The sequence below is a fragment of the Nomascus leucogenys genome, chromosome 4 (assembly GCF_006542625.1).
Source record: "Nomascus leucogenys isolate Asia chromosome 4, Asia_NLE_v1, whole genome shotgun sequence".
Classification (NCBI taxonomy): domain Eukaryota; kingdom Metazoa; phylum Chordata; class Mammalia; order Primates; family Hylobatidae; genus Nomascus; species Nomascus leucogenys.
In genome coordinates, this window is record NC_044384.1 from 125,754,398 (window position 1) to 125,768,974 (window position 14,577).

Here is a 14,577-nt window from a genome sequence, read left to right on the forward strand (position 1 = left end):
AAATCCACAAAACCAATGAACTGGTTTCTTCAATAAGAACATTGCAAGAGAGAAAAACAAGTGGAGAGAGAAATCTATAGACTGAAAGCAACTCAAACCAAATGCTCATTAACTGTTGGGTGGATAAATAAATTGTGATTACGACTTTCATTAAAAATGCTAGGTAGCGTTAATAAGGAAGGAAACTGTAATACATGCTATGACATGGATAAAGCTTGGAAGCATGCTAAACCAAAGAAGGCAGCCATAAAACACCCATACACAAAATGATTCCATTTATATGATGTTCTGGAAAAGGCAAAACTATAGTGATTGAGAACAGCTCAGTGGTTTTCCAGGAGCGGGAATGCAGGTGGGGACTGACCACAGGTGCACAAGGACACTCTCTGGAGCAATGGAAATGTTCCACATCTTGACTGGACTCAGGTTATGTGACTGTATACTTTTGTCACACTCATCAAACTACACCTTTAAAAAAGATAAAAATTTCATTATGTAAATTATACTGCAATAAACCTGACTCAAGATACCGAGAAAACTGACAACCAATTGCATGGTGTAAACTTTATCTAAATTTTAATTCAAAAAATAAACTGTAAAGAGATGGTGATATAGATGAGAAAACCAGAAATATGAGCTATTAGGTGTTAGAGATAATTTTATTTTAAGATGGTAATAACGGCACTGATGCTTTACTTTGGTTTGCAGAAGCTTCTTTCATTTGGAATACACATTAAGATATTTACAGATAAAATGGTGAGATATTTGTAATTGACTATCCAACAAAAGGCTGACGTTTGGTTCTCTGACAAACGTAAACAGCTCAGGAGAGGTACTGTGTTTCTCAAACTGATATCTTTAGTTCCCCACCTCAGTTAAAATCAGTCTACAGGAAGTCAATAAAACTAGCTTTTGCTTTGAACGTCTGCATGGAAAGCCAGAAAGAAGAGTTTGCACAAGGTGCCACAGACACTGTAAAAACGATGGTGGCCAACTTTGCCTTCCATGACATTCCTTGTGGAGAGTAGACATGCATCCTCCAGATTTATTTTATTCCTTCCTCAAGGACCTTGGTGGAATACAGTACACTTGGGGGAACATGAGATCAAGATGTGTGGCCATTCGGGCCATAATTAAATTTAATAGGCAGTTTATCCGGTTCGTAGGAAGACGACACGGAAGAGAGGGACGGAGAGTCAAGCTTATGGAGGGAAATCATTTTACAATAGAGTATCCATCTGGAAAAAAAGACATTGCCCCGACTCAGCAAGTGTGAACGAAATCTTCATCAACATTGGATGAGGTTACTTTATCACACGCCAGGGCTGAGAGAGAGGAGCCTGTCGCACCTTCTATTAAAAATAATGCACAGCCGTCTTAACGGCATGTAAATCTAACTCACTATTATGCAAACTGAAGGGAAGAGGCAGTTAATAAAACGCAAAATAACCTGGTGTTTTATTATACTGGCTGCTGGATTCATAGGCATGAGGCTTCAAATGGCTTATATATTATCTTCCAGCTGCGGCAAATGGAGAGCCCTGGCCTGCTTGGGTTGGTAATGAAGGCGGCTGTGGGGAGCACCAGGGAAGCGTGGATTTTCAGCAGCATTTCTGAGTGTGCAGGGAGGAAAACCAACGGAGAAGGAGAGGCAGAAAGTGGGGTGGTGAGGAGTGACCCTTGCTGTATGAGGCAGGCTGATGAGGAAAACAGCCAAGCCAGAAGGGCAAGGGGCTCTTCTCCATCTGCTGCCAACTGAGAGTCTGGCCAGGGCTTCCAGGGGAGGCCCCCTCTTCGGCAGGGGCTACAGGAGCTGCGGCGCCTCCCCAGGATGCCGCGCGGTGGCCCCTATGGAGGGTCTCACCCATGGCCCCCCAGGGCCATCTTAAGCAGCAGAAAAGCCCAACCCTACTATGAAATCCAATTAAACGGCAAGTTTTGCCACGCAAATGGATCTCTTTCTTCTGCTGGTTTGGTTCTCTGCTGCAACGGGCTGCCTTCCTGGACTGGCAGGACTTTCAGAACAAGACCCATAAAGGAAAGCAGAATCACCAGCATCTTTAAATCCCACTCGAGGCAGCTCCTGGGTATTACAGTGGTTTGTTCAAGGGTTCTGGCTTTTTTTTCAAAGCTAAGAAGCAAATGTAAATTTTCATTAAAGAAATAAAGACTTAAAATTCTGTGGCAATGTTGGGTATATCCATGGAAGTGCCTCCTTCTTCCCTAGGCCTGAAATCCTTCCATCATCCTGGAGACTGATGTCCTTTCAAGTTCAATTTGCAGACCGTCCCTGTCACCCACATTCAATTCCTGCATTTTGTATGTTTTTGTATGTAACCACCCCTTTTTCTAGGGCTTGCCTCGTGCCAGGCACTGTTCTACATGCTTAACAATCCTTGACTCACTTTACTTTTCACAGCGCCCCCATGAGGTACGCACTATTATGGTCCCCATTTGGCTGATAAGGAAGCGAAGGCCCACAGAAGTGCAGTCATTTGTGCAAGATCCCGCAGGTGAACTGGAGGGTGTGGGATTCACCCACACAGTTGGGTTGGGGTGTTTAGGCTTCCCACCATTGCACCATGTCACCCCCTCCCTACTGGTTCCTCACATATTTCTACTTTCTGGTTACAACTTCCTGACTCCTAAAGCCTGTGGTTGCATCTGTGATCTCCCTCCTTATTGGAATCTCTGGATGCTTCCATCAGGTAGCTACAAGAGCTCCAGCACAGCTATGAAGAGAATGTTATGTGCCAGCCAACATCTCTTTGTGGTCAACACACACATTATCTAGGCACTATGACAGCATGGCTTCGGGAACATCTGCCCCCAACAGAAGAGAACAGAAGAGAAGGCCCCCAACATGCCTGCAGCATTTTCTTTAGGACCAGATGCCTCCGACAGGTGGGGAGAAGGCAGCTTGGCAGCCATCCTGTAGCTCTGGGTAGACAGGAGGGCATCATCTTAAAGGCATGGTGCAGTCTGTGGGTAGAGAGGGCTTCGAGCAAAGGGCAATGGGAGAGGGCAGGTAGGGAGGGCCTCTAGAATCTTTCGAGTATTTCCTAGCAGCCTGGCTAAAAGCAAGAGTGATGCTGCAGGATTCCCCTGGAGCTCACGTTTCAGGCGTGCTCCTGGACCACCATTGTCTAAGATTCCTGAGCTGGGACATGACCCTGGAAGGGACCAACTATCCATCTGCAGCCCCTTCACTCCTGGGGTTCAGAGATCAGATCTGGGGCTTTGGTAGAGTACAGGGGTGGGGTAGTGGGTGTAGTCCAAGGCCCTAGAGGATGTCCAAGAAATGCTAGAATTCCGGAGTGGTCTCAGCTGCTGGAAGGGGCCACAAATGCCTTCTGGAGCTGCAGGACACATCTGAGAAAGATCAAAAGCCCTGCCCTGTGTCCCTGCTGAAGCCTTCCAGCCAGATACAGCAGCTAGGGGCCACCTTCTTGGAACTGCTTTTTCTCATGACTAGAAACTTCCCTTGGCTCCCTAGGGCTAATGTTCACACACCTTATCCCAGCACCCAAAGCCCCTAGGAAGCTAGCCCTGACCTACCTCCTCAAACTTAGCTCTGCCTCCCTCCCACCCAGCTCCATCCCTGTGAAACCCTGTGCCGTGTTCATGCTATTGCTTTTGCTGGGAACGTCTTTTCCTTATTCCACCACTCAGGAAGAATGTGGGTACTTAGCACAGTGCCTACAGAACATTTTTCTTCCAAAGATCAGGACTTATGTGTGCTGCCAGAGGTTTCTAAATACTCACAACACTTGTGACAAAATTTGATTTCCAGCTAGACCTTGCAGAGAGCGGCAAGCATGGAACGGTAACATCCATGCACTCCAGTTCTGCACTCACTAGGTGTTATTGTTTGTTATGGGTTAAACTGTGTTCCTCAAAAAGATGTGTTGAAATCCTAGCCCGAGTATGTCAGAATGTGACACTCTTTGAAAATAGGGTCTTTATAGGGGTAATCAAGTTAAAATGAGGTAATTAGGGTGGGCCCTAATCCAGTATGACTGGTGCCCTTATAAAAAAAATGTGGAAATCTAGACAGAGGTTGACATGCACAGAGAGAAGACGATGTGAAGACACACAGGGAGAAGATGACCATGAGAAGACGGAGGATTGGTGTCATGCAACTACAGGCACTGCCTTCCACGCCAGAAGCTACAAGAGGCAAGAAAGGGCTCTCTCCCAGAGCTGTCAGAGACAGCGTGGCCATGCACACACCTTGATTTTGGACTTCTAGCCTCCAGAAACGCGATCAAACAATGTTGTCTCAAGCCACCCAGTTTGTATTATTTTGTTCCAGCAGCCCTAGGGAACTAACACAGTAGGTATGCAGTCATTGTTTGTTGCAACATGAAAGAATGGTCTAGGTCAGGGGTCCCCAAGTCCTGGGTTGTGAATGGGTAATGGTCGGTGTCCTGCTAGGAACTGGGCCACAGAGCAGGAGGTGAGTGGCCAGGAGGGAGCATTATAGCCAGAACTCCACCTCCTTCAGATCAGCGGCGGCATTACATTCTCATAGGAGCATGAACCCTATTGCAAAGTGCGCATGTGAGGGATCCAAGATGCCCTTTATGAGTTTCATCCTGAAACTATCCCCAAGCCCCGCATCTATGGAAAAATTCTCTCCCATGAAACTGGTCCCTGGTGCCAGAAAGGTTGGGGACCGCTGGCTGGGTGATACTGGCAGCATAGGTGTGTTTACTAGCAAGAAACTGAGGCTCACTAAGTTAACAACTGGCTCAAAGTCAGACAGCTGTGAGGTAACAGTGGGGACTGGAACTCGGGTTTCATGGCCCCTACTGACCTTCTATCCCTCCTGGTGCATCTCTCCTGGCAGCCGGAGCTCCCCCGAGTTCCAGGTGCTGCTCCTCTGGTTGATCGCAAATGTTAGTTTCCAAAAAGCGCACCAAGTCCACCCATGACGACAAGTGCTCAAAACAGCCTTCCTTTTCTATGGTATGTCTCCTGGAAACTCTTTCATGGTTTAATAATTCTGTTTGTGGTCGTTTTTCTGAGCAGGTTAAGGGCTTCTTAAATCTTCATAGTTCACATTCACAAGCCCCTCGGAGGACAGCTTACCTCCCGCCAGGCCCCACATGGTGATGAGCGGCCCACACACGGCAGAGCGGTGGGAGGCCAGGAGCAGAGGCGGCCCGGAGCAGACAGCACGAGCTGGGGGTGGGGGGCTACACCACTGGAAATCTGTCCCACTGTCACACCCACGCTACTTTACAGAACCTGGACATGTGGCTCAAAAAAATGACAAGACAATTTATGACGGGACGGAGAGGAGGAGAGCTGCACATTCCACACGCCTCCTCTGTGCCGGAAACTGTGCAAGGCGCTCCATGTATTTTTCTCATGGAACCCTCCAGGCAGGAGGTGGATGTTTTCAGAACTCCCGTTATACAGATGAAGCAGCTGAGGCGCAAATGATGATGTAACTTTCCAAAGTCACATGACTCCTAAGTAGCAGGGGTAAGAGTTGAACTTGAATGTATGAGGCCCTAAAGCCCAAATGACAGTCACTGGGGTTCACCCTAAGGAAGCGGAGAACACGTCCTCAGAGCGAGGATGTTACCTCTGGTTCAGTCCTGATTCTATTTTAGAAAGCTCATCTATAAATAGCTTCTTTTCTGCTTTCCACCTTTCCGCAGGGAATCCGCCCTCTCTCCTTTTATGGCGGAGGAGGGTCATTGGGTAGAAACCTTCCCAGGGATACTAGCCCTGAAGATTGTGGGTGAGTGTCCTTCCCTGGCCTGAGCTGGGGGTGGTGGGGATATGTTTCTGCCTCTTCCATCCATTCCTGCGGCCTCCTGGGACCCAACCATTTGTCCCAAATCTACCCTAATTAGGGAAGAAAAAGGAACTACTCTTTCAAAGATCTATAGATGCGCAGCTGGCTGCCTTTCTTATTCCTCTCTGCCCACTAATTCCAAAGGCATCTGACAGGGATGCCACTTTGGTGAAGATGACAGGAAGTTTCTTGCCGTGGAAGCAACTGCTTGTCTAAAAAAAGCTCTTTTTAAAAATGCTCAACTTGGAACTAAGAGCTTGCAGAGAATGTGTTATGGCTGCTGTTATTTATTTATACCACTGACTTCCAGAAAGGATTTTAAGTGGCTCACAATAAAAACACAGCTAGATCTGGGGAGAGATAGTAGAAATGAAGAGCACGGTCAGCTGCGAGACTGGCTCAGCGCGCCCTCCACCCTGCGGTAGGCAGCAGGCCTCTGGAAGGATGCCCAGTAGTGAAGGGCCACGCTCTAGAGATAAAATCATGTTTCTGTTTTTCTGCCTGATTGAGAGGTACAAAAAGGCTCCATAAAGTGTTTAGGAGGGTGGGCCCCAGTTGAGGACTGGGGGTGACTCACCCCCATATTGGGGTGGATAGGAAAGGGCCCTGGAGGCCTGCAGGGAAGCCTCTCTCTCTTAGGCCAGAAGCAGAGGCTGAGACTAAAATTGGAATGAATGATAGTTTATGTGGGAGGAGATCCCAGGAAGCACTGGAAGAGCAGCATGGGCAGGGAAGGAAGGCGGCCAGCAGAGATCATCACTGTGGGCAGTCAGGGCTCAGTCTAGTTGGGAAACTCTGGGAGATGGTTTAGAGGATACCTAGGAGTATCCTGCCCAAGGAATAAGGAAGCTGAGGGGTTTACCTCTCCAGCTTCTACTCATTAGTGATGAGGGACCACTCGCAGGAGTGCCAATGCCTCACATGTGAGCCATCCTGTAGGAATCCTGGTCACACAAGGGTGCATGTTCCAGGAGGGGGAAATGCTGTACGTTGTGTTTGTGTTTGTCCTGCCCTCCTCCAGGTTAGAGTGGGAGCTGTTTCACCTGGTTACTAGGTGAGTCAGGGTGTGGGGATTGACTTGGCTATGCTAAGACACCACCTGGAGGAGATGGAGGGGGCCCCTGATGTAGCAGTTAGTGGCCCTAGGTATTGCCATATAAAGACGCTCACCTCATGACCTGGATCAGAAGTCTCCTCTTTCAGGAAGACCTCCCTACTCTGATCTCTTTTCCTCTGACTGTCTTGGAGCTACAAGATTGATTTATTCCTGGGTCACAGCTCTCTCCTCCTAGCTAGATGCCTCCAATGGCCCCGGCTTCCATTCTCCCTTTTCAGCAACCCTCTCGAGGGATTCTGTGTATAGTATAGTGGTTAAAAGAGCTGCCCTGGAGTCAGACTGTTTAGGTTCAGGTCTCACCTCTGACCACTTGTTGACTGAGAGAAAGGGGAAAGTTATCTAGCCCTTCTGTGCCTGGCTTTTGCATCTGTAATATGAGGGCAACAAAACCCAATTCATAGAGTCCTCGTAAGGAGTAAAAGAATTAGTATACTTACAGTACTTAGCATGGTCCCTATTACATAGTAAATGCTCAATAAATATTAGATGTAATAATGATTACAATGATAATAATAAAGATTTTTGACCACAACCCATCAATTACTGTTCATTATTTACAGACTAAAATACAAACTCTTCAAGTGGCACTCAAGACTCGGCCAGGTTTTTCCCCTTCTCACTTCCCACTCGCTCTCAACTCAACACAGTCCACCACTGCACAGCGCCTGTTTTCTCTCATCTTCTCTTTTCGTCCCTTCCCACTGTGCCAGCCTGAGTTCCCTCATTTCTTAGGTCAAGACGCCCTCACCTTGATACACAGCTCAATACAGGGCCTGAAATGCCACTGAATGGTTGGCAATTAGTAAGTATTTCTGAAAGAAATAAGTGGCATACCTTCTGGTATTGGTTATTCATCATGTTACTTTTCTGTATTGTCAGATGCACCCAGCATGGGGGCCAGGTCTCTGGAGGGTCAGTTCGTACCCAGTAGAAGATGCATGTCTGGATGATGTTTCTGCCGCTCCACTGCTGGGTAGATATTTTTGGGTTCCATCACAGCAGCTTTTCATAATTGTCTCATTTCATCCTCCCAACTATTTCACATTATTCCCATTTAGAGATGGGAAAACTGAGGCTGAGAGACATTAGGTAATTTGTTCACTGTCATGGGGCTGATGGTGGCTGAGCAGGACTTGAGGTACATTCGTGTGGTTCCAGGCTTCTGTTCTGGATACATGGGGTCACATTCCACTTTCCCTCCCAGGTAAAAATGAAAGCCCCCTTACAGTGTCCAGTCTTGTCCTGGCCTGTGTCCCTGCTCTGGGATGGGACAGTGCTCCCCAAACTCAGTGAAGACTGGTTGAGGTTAAGCCGAGCCTCTCCCTCAGCCTGGCAGACATGCCAGTGTTTCTCCTGGCTGACACCAATGGGCGAGGTGGACCCCAGAGTGCCACCCTGGGTCTTGCTTCTCAAAGCCCGGCTCATTTGCTCTTCAGAGTCTAGTCTGCAGACCAGCAGCATAAGCAGCCTGGCAGCTTGTTAGAAATGCCCCTAGGCCATGCCTGCTGCACCAGAACCTGCATTGTAACAAGATCACCAGGCGCTTCAGATGCACGCTGAGTTTTGAGAAGTACTGCTCAAGGTTCTACCTCTGCTTCCAGGTGAGCCAAAGTCTCTGGGCTTAGCCAGGAGACTTATCTGTTTAAGGTGGGTGCCAGCCCTTCAGAAGCTGGTGCCACCCAACTATGTAGCCTCATCTTCATCTGAGAAGCCACCTAGGTGTGTGCTGGCACCAATTTCCACAGGCACCCCTCTGAGGCTGCCTCTGGTCACCATTATTGTGTTACAGGTACCACCTATATCCTAGCGCACTAAACCCCATGCTCACCAAGAACTGCTGCAAAGCCCCTCTGCTCACTGTTTTTTTTTTTCTTTCCGGTGTCACTATTTTGTCTTTTTGTCCTCAGGACCTCCCATGCTATCCTTTTTCTAGCACACCATTCACCAAACCAGCAAGTGCTACAATATTTGCAATTTTTTTTAAAAGTATGCTTACTATAGCATTGTAGGTGAGCAACCTAAGCTTTTTAAAGAAGCCAGAACAACATTCTAGTTATATTAATTCAAATATCTACTGAGTGTCTATCACATGCCACAAGTTAGAATATACATCAGTGAACATAATACATGCAAAAACCACTTGGAAAAATTCAAGCACCTCATGACCTCTCCACTGGCACAACCCAGACCAGCCAACATACACCTCCTACCTTTTTATCTCACTTCTCTTTTTCCTGCCTCTCTTTATTTCTAATCTCAGTGAAAGGCCATTCGTGGTGGAACACTGGGAAGCAGAGGGGGAACATTCACTCAACTGGGCATAGGGCATGCCTGCCCCAAACTTTTCTAGGCCCTGGCTTGGGGGTTTTGTACATGTCCTCTCACAGAAGGCAGACCTTGGCCCAGGGGATGGCCTCTTTATCTTGGCTGGATTTCACAGCTGGATTGGGGTTTTTAAAAGATCAGGCCCTTGTCCCCCTGGGTCCCTCTGTACAGATATCTGTCATGACCCAGGTAACACTTCACTGGCTTTACTTGTTTCCTTCACCAGATCAAAGTCTCTGAGAGCAGCACTGAATAGTTCATGTTGCCAGGGCTTAGAACCCAGCCTGTTGTATAGCAAATGCTCAGTTAATGCATCTAGAGTGAATGCATGTGTGCATGACTGCAGTGAGGCAGCACTCAGCCTACTCACTGATTGCCCACGTCCAAAGGCTACCGCACAGAGAGAGGTGGCTACTACATAGCCCCAGCCGGCTAGCATGCAAGTCCCTGCCAGGCCCAGTGCAAAGTAAGTGTGTGTGTGTGTGTGTGCGTGTGTGTCTGCACACATGCATGTGCAAGGTTTCTACACTCCCAGCAGCCTGGGGCAGGAGTATCTCTTACCGTGGTGTATTTACCCAGCTGGCAGAGTGAAGGGAAGGTTTCCTGGTGAGCTTTTCGGATCTTCTCTGTGAGATCGTCCAACTCAGCTGTCATTTCATAGCTCTCTGTGCATTCTTGCTTCGAAGTCTCCTTCTTTTTCTTGTTCCTGTCATTCCTGACAGCTGGAAACGAGAGAGAAGGCACATCAGGGGTCACTGAAGGCTGAGCCTGTGCTCCTGAGCTGGGAGGTTCCACCTCCCAATGCTGCCTTAAGCTCATTTGATATTTGGGACAGAAACAGTGGGAAGAGGTGGTAATAACAAACCTCCCTGGAAAAGGGATTTGGCAGCTGCAGGACCCCGGCAGAGAGCTAGGTTTGTCTTTCTGTATATGCATCTGCCCGTCAGTTGTTTGGAAAGCTTGGGCTCACCCAGGAGGCTCAGAGTCTTGGCTTGTTGTGAGAGAACTTTTTCTGTGGACTGCATCTCTTGAAGAGACAACGATTTTTCCAAGAGCTTTACCCTCAAATGGGATGCCCTGAGTGACATTGTAAGGGAAGGGTCAGGTCTCTGAACAAAGCCCTTGTTGCTTCATAATTAGCATTTCCTAGCTACACATTTTGGTGTCTTTGCTTTTTAGTTTTCTGAATTAAGTGACTGGCACTTTTGAAGAAACTCATCTGAGAGGAGATCAGGATGATGGTTTTTGTCCCTTCGTGTTTTTCTGCTTTCTAAACTTCCTGTATGAAGCATGTTATCTGTTTTGGTCCATAAAGTTACTTAAAAATAATAATTGATACAGTATGAAACCTTCAGCCTGGAAAACCATCCATTCCCTTATTCACTGGTAGCCACTCGACTCCACGTTGTGTCTGGAACACTGGACCACAGCAGGTGTGCGTCCTTTCCCTCTGCGTGCTCCAAGCCAAGCACGGTGCCAGGCACAAAGTCAGGGCCCAGGACACAGTGCTGCGGAAGCCCGTGCTTCCTCCTGCAGCACAGGCCTCTGGGATGACTTCAAATCCGAGTGTAACTCAAAGCTCCAGCCTCTGGCTAGGATCTCGTGGGGAAAGAAACCGAAACCCAGGGAGGCAGACAGGCGAAACCAGACCATGCCACCCCCTCCAGGGAGTCCATGTTCCCTGGGGACCCAGAGGGTGCTAGGCTGGACGCTGCCTGGCTGTGCATGCCACCACTGTGACCTGGGAATCTGCACTGCAAAATGACCCAGGGCATAATCTGATCTGCCCTAAGAGGATCTGGCCTGAGTTGCCTCCCTAAGAGCACACGGATGATTTGAGAACTGGCAGTTCCCTGGGTCCACACAGTGAGAATACCCATATTTGGGGTAGGAGCTGAGGGCAGAGTAAGACAATAGCAGGAGGAGAGAGGAAGTGGTGAAAGGAAAGAGCAAGGGGTGAGAAGGGGGAGGAGAGAAAAAAAGGGAGGTGAGTCCTACTACAAAGTCAGTGTCTGTACAAGCCACTCCTACCTAACCAGGAGGGAGCACAGCTGGGGAGAATAAGAACATTTTTTTTTGAGTCCCTTGAACATGGTATCACAGTATCTCACTTGATCCTCTTATCAGGTAGGCAAGTTTAAACCCATTTTACAGATGAAGAAACTGAGTCTTGGAGAAGCTAAGAAATATGCTCAGGTTCACATGGTTGAGAAGTTCTTTCCTCACTTGGACTCACTTACTTATTCCTAAGGAAATCAACAGGTCTGAAGAGAACACCCTTCTAGACAGTTTCCTTCCCCCAAGACTCTGAAATGACACTGCTCATTGGCTCAGAAAATTTCTAGATCACTGGTGAAATGAGTGGGTAGCGCAGCCTCAGCTGTATTCTTTCCCAGTGTAGACTGGCCCCTCGAGACCTCTGTGACCAGATCCCTCCCAGCCAGCGCAGGACGCTGGGTGACAGTGGGTATCGTGGTTCAAAGCAGAGAGAATGCAAAGAAGCCAGTGGGCAAAGGAGACACAATGAGGGGCAAAGGGGTCATGCAGGGTGGCAGAGACGGCATGGTGGCTCTCCGTGAGGATGGAGTCTGGGCTGCTGAGGGGAGGGAATGGCTGAAGGCTTGTGTGTGAGTGCGCAGGATCTCAGGTGATCAGACCCCCCTCTTTTCCCCCTGCCTCTGCCAATGGCCTTCCTTAGCCAATGAAAAAGTCAAATCTAAGCAGGGAGGGTCCTTCTGAAACAGAGCCCCAAGGAAAAGCCCTCAGCAGTTTTTCACAAAGTTATACGCAGAGGTACCATATGACGCAGCAATTCCTCTCCTAGGTGTACACCCAAGAGAACTGAAAATATGTGTCTATGCAAAACTTGTCCATGAATGTTCACGACATTGTGACTCACAGCAGTTGAAAAGTGGAAAGAACCCAAATGTTCATCACCCGATGATGGGGAAGTGGAATCTAGGATGTCCTTACGGTGGAATATTATTTGTCATAGAAAGGAATGAACTATGGACACATACTACAACACAGATGAAGCTTTAACACATACGCCATAAAGAAGCCAGTCACAAAAGGCCACAAACTGTGTGATTCCAATTATATGGATGTCCAGAACAGGCCAATCCAAAGACAAAAAGTAGACTCGTGGTTGTCAGGTCCGGGGACAGGTTGGTGGGGAGGGAGGATCGGGAGTGCTAACGGGTTCAGGGTTTCGTTTTTTATGAGATGAAAACGTTCTGGACTTACTGGTGAAGGTTGCACAACTTAGTGGATCCACTACGCACCGCTGAATGGTACAGTTTAAAATGATGAATGTTATGCTATGTGCATTATATCACAAAACAACATCAACAAAAAACCCAGAGCCCTGTGGGAGGCGACACATCGCTAAATACCAGGAACTGCTTTGAGTCGATTCTGAAGCTGAGATGACACCTACAGCTACATTAAAATGCAGCAGCAGCCTCACTACCCTTTAGTGATTGTGTGGCAAGGGCCACTGGGCATCAGCAGGTGAAGAATCCTAGCTCACAAAATCCCCACAGTAAGCGAGGTGAGGTGGGCCTTATGACCCACCTCATTTCTACACTCAAGGAACTTGAGGCCCAACAATACCATGGTTGAAAATAGTCAACCCAATGTGCATTTCAGTAAAATGATACCTACTCTATTAGGTTGTTGTAAGGGTTGAATGACCTACCATGAATAAAAGGCTTTATGATAGTTGTAATGAACACTTTCAGTATTGTGGTAAATAATACACTCATATATTAATTGCAGTACATGTAATAATAGTGATGCCAATATTCTATTATTATTATTATTATTACTGTCACTGTTTTATTATATGATGAATGTCTGTCTCCTACCATAAGTTTTTGCTCCATGGTAGCAACAACCCTCCTGTGTTGCGATGGCACATACTAGAAACTCAATAAATATTCATTGAATCAATGAATGAACAAAACAATGAAGGAACAAATGAATCCACCCAGAATCCAACCAACAATACCATGGTTGAAAATAGTCAACCCAATGTGCATTTCAGTAAAATGTGCAGAAAGAGAAACCACAAAACAAACTAACACCCCACAGAAGGATTCCCCATAATCCCATCCACAGGGAGGTCTGCAGGACCTGTGTCTGCTCCTAAGCATTCTGCTTCACTGTTCCCATCCACCACCAGGAGCCTGGAAAACTCAGACGAGCAAACCCAGCTCTAGAGGGTCACCAGGAGAGAGGAGACACTGTGAGCTCTCACCATGGAGTATCTGAACCAAGCAAGTATCTCAGGTCCTGTGGGAAGGGGCCCTGGGTGAGCTGCAGCTGGTCACCAAGTTGGGAGTCTCTGTTGGGTTGTACAGTGATAACACATGCCATTTGCAAAATCACAACTGTGAAGCCAGAGCACCATTTTCTGTGCTTTGGGCCCAGTTTGGAGCACCCTTTGCAGCTCAAAGGAGACCAGGGTTTAACCTCAGGCTACTTTCCACACTTCTTTTGTCCCCTAGATGAAGTCCCACCATCACTGTCTATGTGAATAAAGGACTCCTGGGATTATCACAAATTCTTCCACACCCACAAAATGCAGGAACAACCCCTCTGGGGATAATGCCCCAATAACATACAGCTTCATAAGTTGACAGAAAAATTTTCTAAACACGTGGCTTCAGCAGCTGCTTCCCTCAATGGTTTTAAACTCTAGAAGAACGCAGACACAGTGTTTGAGAAGGGCTGCCAAGAACCACCAGAATCATGGAGGTGACACAGTGCACAAGAAGCCACGGGGGCCTAGGGATGGTAGCTTTGTCCAAGTTCTTGTGACCACTGGTCCCTCTGAGGCCTCGTGGTCAGCAGCTCCTGGGGCAGGGCAGGGGCTCGTTCCCCTGGAGGCCAGCAGTGGGAGGCAAGGGCAACACAGGTACTGCTGCGGAAGTCAGGAGATCTGGAACTAGTGCTAGCTCCACCACTTACCACCTGGGGTCAACTCCAGAGGAGACAGCTCCTTTCAGAGCCTCCCCCGAGATGGCAGTAGCGCCTGCATGGAGACACACAGATGGTGGGCTTGGTGGGAAGGAGGAAGACTACTGTAAAGGCCTATGTGGCTTAGTTATGCAGGAAGAATGTAAGGCCCTTCCGTGGGGAAATGGATGAACTAAACACCAAGGACTTGTGGGGATTACTGTGGGGCCTGTGGCTGTCAGTGGCAGAGGAGACTGATATAAAAAATGGTGCTTGGAGAAGCCATCGCAGTGTCACCAAATGACTGGGTGGATTCATTTGTTCCTTCATTGTTTTGTTCATTCATTGATTCAATGAATAT

General features: G+C 47.8%; 1 protein-coding gene across 2 annotated transcripts in view; it reads right to left on the bottom strand.

Moving 5' to 3' along the window:
- Positions 1 to 14,577, bottom strand: part of RARB (retinoic acid receptor beta) — a 498,581-nt gene that overhangs the window by 18,281 nt on the left and 465,723 nt on the right. For both annotated transcript variants that reach the window (XM_012498360.2, XM_003256771.3), the window contains one exon: positions 9,816 to 9,976. In XM_012498360.2, coding sequence (XP_012353814.2) covers positions 9,816 to 9,976 — 161 coding nt within the window. The remainder of the gene's footprint in view (positions 1 to 9,815; positions 9,977 to 14,577) is intronic.